Source organism: Arachis stenosperma, chromosome 4 (genome assembly GCF_014773155.1).
Source record: "Arachis stenosperma cultivar V10309 chromosome 4, arast.V10309.gnm1.PFL2, whole genome shotgun sequence".
In the NCBI taxonomy this organism is placed as follows: Eukaryota; Viridiplantae; Streptophyta; class Magnoliopsida; order Fabales; family Fabaceae; genus Arachis; species Arachis stenosperma.
Window position 1 is genome coordinate 3,612,328 of NC_080380.1, and position 5,557 is coordinate 3,617,884.

Genomic DNA, 5,557 nt, shown 5'->3' on the forward strand with positions numbered 1-5,557 from the left:
AGTTGTTTAATTTTTGGTTGGTTACACACTTGGCTCCTATACTTTTTCTTTGATGAATTCCTTTTTTTCCCAAGTGTTGCGCGCAATCATTACACTTGAAAAAGGCAAGTGGTTTAGGTGACGGTTTGCAAAATGCAAATTGGTGCACCGATTCCAATTTCCAACAATGCCTAACAAACTCTGAAATGATTTGGGGATCCTTTCAATTTTCCTCAATAGTAGTTTATCTGTATTTAATCGGATTTAATTAAGAAAAGTTAGGAGATTTGTAATTTTTTTTCCTTCTTAATAATCAACAGGACTAACACCCCAAGAAAAAAATGTAAATAGAAATAGTTCTAGGAAGCCCTGAAATCAGCACAAAATTGAGCAGAAGATTTGTAAAATTGACAATTTCTAACTAATTATAATTAGTTGCGTTGTGTGCGAATCCAAATAAATAATCCAAAAATGGTTAGTGTCAAATTTAATCATATTACAAACTCCCTTTATAAAGGAGCCAAATCAGTATTACCAAAGAAAATAAACGCTCTACTTTCTAGTGGATTTTATGTCTTTAACACCTGAACCTTCAATGAATGTAAATATCATTATACCCATCTCAATCCAACCAAGCATAAGCTAAATATATTAAATCCAAACCTTGAACGTCAACGAGTACTAATCAGCAATAGTAAGATCAATGTCAACCCTGAAATCATCTTCCACTCATTTCAGCCACCACCGATACAACAAAACTTCGCCTCAACTGAGTAGGGAATGTTAAAATGGCAAACATATATGTTAGCCAGATTCGACTGCATGTAAAGCTCCCCACTGCATGCTCTACAAACAATCCCCCACCAAACTTACTGCCCATAATGATAAAGATGTAAAAAGAAACTCCTAATATGTTAGCCACCGCCATTACTAACACCAATCAACATTTTACAACCCCCTATTGATGTGGTAATAATTACCGCTACACCACCGTCTCCCTCGATGATTAGCATAACTGTTCAAAACAATGATGGCTAGGATACTAGAAGGGCAAGAGTAAATTGAAGACAAGAAATTTAAAAGAATTAAAAAAAGTGGGGGAGGGGAGAAAAATCATTCTATGGGTGTACATCCGCACCTAATCTCTATGTATAGTCTATTGGGTGGTGGTAATCAATCCCATGCACTGGATGCCCCGGGACCATATGCTCCACCATATCCACCAGATGCCCCATATCCACCACTGCTGTTTACAGCATTGTAGTAATCAGAGCCACCCCTATTGAAAGAACCATCTCTTCGAAAGTCTCGGCCACCAAAACGCCCTCCTCCCGAACGACGGTTCCTACCTCCAAATGAAGATCGAGCAGCATACCGTGAGAGCCATGCAGGCACTTCTTGATTTGCTTCCTGCATTAGTTCTGCTAAAGATCTTGCAAGGGAGGCATTGTTGTCATTAAAGAACGCAGTTGCGAGGCCTTTCTTTCCAGCACGTCCTGTCCTTCCAATCCGGTGTACATAATCATCAATATCATTTGGAAGGTCAAAGTTAACCACATGGGCAACATGAGGAATATCAAGACCACGTGCAGCGACATCAGTGGCAACCAATATGGGTGTGTTCCCACTCTTAAATGACCTTAATGCCATTTCTCTTTCCTGCAGGCATTCACAAACAGCTAAGTATATATACAAATCCCAAGCATAAAAAAAAGATATAACACAACCAATACAATTCTCACCAAAAAAAGAAAAATAACTAGCATACGAATTTGATGTAAAGACTTTCAAACTAATGATTGTAACAAGTTGAAAAGGAAGTCAGCTTTTACAAGGGAGAGAGACAGCAAAATAAATGCAGCCTTCACCTTCATACAAACTAATAATAAATCAGAAAAACGATATGATAATAGACAGGGAATTGATCAACAAGAACAGGGACACCAAGAGGAAACAAGCAAAAACCTATTTGCATATGACAGAAAAGCCAGTTCTAATACGAAGATGTTGTAGGTCTAAAAAACAAGTCAAAACTATTAACCCATTGCCTATGAGAGAAACCCAAGTCTATACTTAAGATGTCGGTCTGAAATATACATGTTTACAACCGACTAACCTGCTGGGTCCTGTCTCCATGAATAGTAGTAGCTGGAAAACCATTCATGCACAACCAATGTTCCAGTGCATCGGCTCCCTTCTTTGTCTCCACAAAAACTAATGTCAAAGCTTGCTGCATTACAGGAAATCAAGCATGAAATAGATTTAATCTCTAGTGAGTCATTTTTCTAGAGTTTAATATAAAGTTCAGAAACTATACAATCCAAAATCACAGTAGTTCATCCATCAGAGGTAACCATCACACCTGAGAGAGCAAAGATAAAAAGAAAAGGAGAGGAAATTCACTTTCTGTGAAATCAGAATGAGATAATACCTTTCCTTGAACACCATTTGCTCTCTGTGCATGAAGAAGGTCCATAAGATGACTTCTCTTGTCAGACTCCTGAACATACTCGACTCTCTGGACAATTAAATCGGTACTTGACCCAACTCTTCCAACAGCGAGAAAAATGTATCTTGACAGGAAATCGGAGGCTAGTCTCTGCATGTCAACCATAAATTACAACAATAATTCAGATATGTTCACAACTGATATATATATATATATATATATATATATATATATATATAGAGAGAGAGAGAGAGAGAGAGAGAAATAAAATATATGTTTCTCAGATAAGCGACGCTCCCAAGTCCTACAATACACTAAAAGCATATCTTGCTAACATAGATAAAAGGTCTTCCAGAAATTTAAAGAATGAACTAAACCTGTATCTCTTTAGGAAATGTGGCACTGAATAGCATAGTCTGTCTTACACCTGGAGGGGGCATATCCATTTGTTCAACAATCTTCCTTATTTGTGGCTCAAAACCCATATCCAGCATCCTATCTGCCTCATCTAGTGCAAGATATCTGATCATCTGAAGTGAAACTCTAGCTCTCTCCAGCAAATCTACCAGTCTTCCAGGAGTGGCGACGAGAATGTCCACCCCCTTCTCAAGATCTCGTAGCTGGAAAATTCATAACTTATTAGTGAGATATATATATCAGATACTAAATGTTCATACTGCCATTGATAAGTAAGATATTACATTATGGGCTATACAGCATCTAGACTCTAGCCTCCAAATTGGATCAATTCAGCCAAATTTGCAGCAAGAACAAAAGCACACCAGCTACAGTGACATGTTTATAAAATTTCCAGATACTCTCAAACTATGATTAATAATTTATGGCTAATTAGCACATCTTCATATTTCCAAAGAAACTGTAGTTCATAAACACTCATACCCTATCTCATTAGGTGGAGAACATAGATCATTCAATGGAGCAACTACGACAAAAATTGAAGCATCTATCAAAAATAGCATCAATAGTAGCATAACTAATCCTAGGTAAAAGAGAACAGAGAACCAAAAAAAGATAAACAATTGAAAAGAAACCTGATGGTTTATTGGAGCTCCGCCATAAGCAACAACCACCTTAACCCCTGTTTGATATGCAAACTTCCTAGCCTCTTCATGTATCTGAAACCAAATCACAACATTTCCCATATATTTTCACTGCAAAACTGCACCAAATTTAAATATGTCACAATACATAGTCAATATAATCAACTCACTTGCATTGATAGCTCCCTAGTTGGTGAGAGAACAAGGGCAAGTGGATAAACTGTACGCACCCCGCGAGGTGGCCTTTGCACAGGTTGGCCCCTCAAAATTCCACTGATAATTGGGAAACAGAAAGCAGCTGTCTTTCCAGAACCAGTCTGTGCACAGGCCATCAAATCCCTTCCAGCAAGGGAAATTGGTATGGCATGCCGTTGAACAGGCGTCGGCTTAACATATTTGCACCTCATTATATTAAGATTAAGCGCTTCACCCAAGTCAATTTCAGCAAATGTATTCACAGGTGGTGGCACATTATCCCCACTTGTCTCCACCGGAATGTCCTCATAGGCATCAAAATTTATCCCCGAGTTCTCTTGCTCATTAAATGCTTGCTCCGTATCATCCTGATCTCCGAATGGATTGACCTCACGGTCCCTTCCGCGATCCCAACCCCCACTTCTGTTCCCCCATGCACTTCCTCGGCCACCACTGCCGCCAACCCCAGAACGGTACTCAGCACGAGGTGCACCCCAACGTGATCCAGCATTAGCTGTACCAGCCCCAGAACCAGAAGTTGTACTGCCACTATACGGAGGAGCAGGTGATTCAGCCAAAGGCGGCCGGTTCCTCAGATGCGGAGGCACATAAGTAGACCTTGAAGGAGGTAAACTGTTACCAGTTCCAGCATTATTGGCTGAAGTACCAGCACCTGCGTTCTCAGCTGCAGTATTCGCAGCCAAATCAGCCCATGAAGCTCGCATAGTCAATCACAAACAAGGGAAAAAAAAAACACTCCAAAAGAAAGCCCTTTTCTTCCTTCGTGTCCTTAGTTGCCCAAACCAAAACCCTCGATAGAAATAGAAAAACCCTAATCAAACCCTGCAATACAACGAACCCAAATCAGCACCTAACAGAAACAGGAACTATAATTCAATAACGAAAGCATAGAACAATTGGGAAAAAAAAGGTATAAATATGCACAACAATGCTGGTGTCCACATTTATGAACACGAAGACAAAACGTAGGGCGAGTTTCAATACCCTAAAAACGGTGCAAACAGATGATTGGATAAGCAAGGTGATCTAGAATGGGGAAGCAAAAGGCAATGCAGCAAAAGTAACAGGAGTTTGAATGAATAAGGAGGAGAAGAGAAGGAACCTGTATCTGTATTCTTGAAACTTGATAGATTTATTAAAACCCTGAATTGGAAGGAAGGAATATTGGAAAGGGAAGATGGAGAAACCCTAATTCTGGCTTCTATGTATTTGGAGACACCACGGAGAGAGCGACACACAACCTTCAAACTCGCATACAAAAATATCTTTTCTGCCTCTTGATGCGGCGTGCGGCCCCTCTTATTGTTTCATTTAAATTTAAATTCAACAATTCTTATTTGAATTCAATTTATTTTTACTCTCAAACATTTATAAGTCACCGTTTTCAAATGAGTCTATGCACAAAAGTGGTTATTAATGATATATTTATTCGCTACTCTCACTTTTTGTTTTTAAAAAAATTAATAATTAAACATTTGCTTCTTTATTTTTTTGGTTTTTTTTTTAATTTTTTTATATTCTTTTAAATTTAACCAGTAAAGTGTCTCTACTAAAAGTAGAATTTCTCATAAAAGAAAAGTACGTACGAGTTATAAAACCTTATAGCAAAAACTCTGCTAGGGTTTCGACCCAAGAAAAAAATCTGGTGCAACAAAGCACTAAAAAAGTCAAAACTCTGAGAAGAAGTCGACTTAAACCAATCGGGAGAATGTATGGAAGTAGTGGATGTTGCCATATCTAACTTTTCAACGGTTAAAAAATACTCTTATAAGGATTCTCTCTTCACTCCTTCAGACCTCCAATGGAGAACCTTAGAGATATAATAGAGGAGGAAGTAGATGAAAAAATGTTG

At 38.5% G+C, this 5,557-nt stretch overlaps 1 protein-coding gene across 1 annotated transcript; it reads right to left on the reverse strand.

Moving 5' to 3' along the window:
• Positions 1–399: 399 nt before the first annotated feature.
• On the reverse strand, positions 400–4,989 carry LOC130974367 (DEAD-box ATP-dependent RNA helicase 37-like). The gene is made up of 7 exons (XM_057899219.1): positions 4,808–4,989; positions 3,660–4,527; positions 3,481–3,564; positions 2,806–3,048; positions 2,411–2,578; positions 2,096–2,209; positions 400–1,638 (listed from the first exon to the last, which is right to left on the reverse strand). The coding sequence occupies exons 2-7, from the start codon at positions 4,407–4,409 to the stop codon at positions 1,153–1,155; spliced, it is 1,845 nt and encodes a 614-aa protein (XP_057755202.1). The 5' UTR covers positions 4,410–4,527; positions 4,808–4,989; the 3' UTR covers positions 400–1,152.
• Between the last annotated feature and the right edge of the window lie 568 nt (positions 4,990–5,557).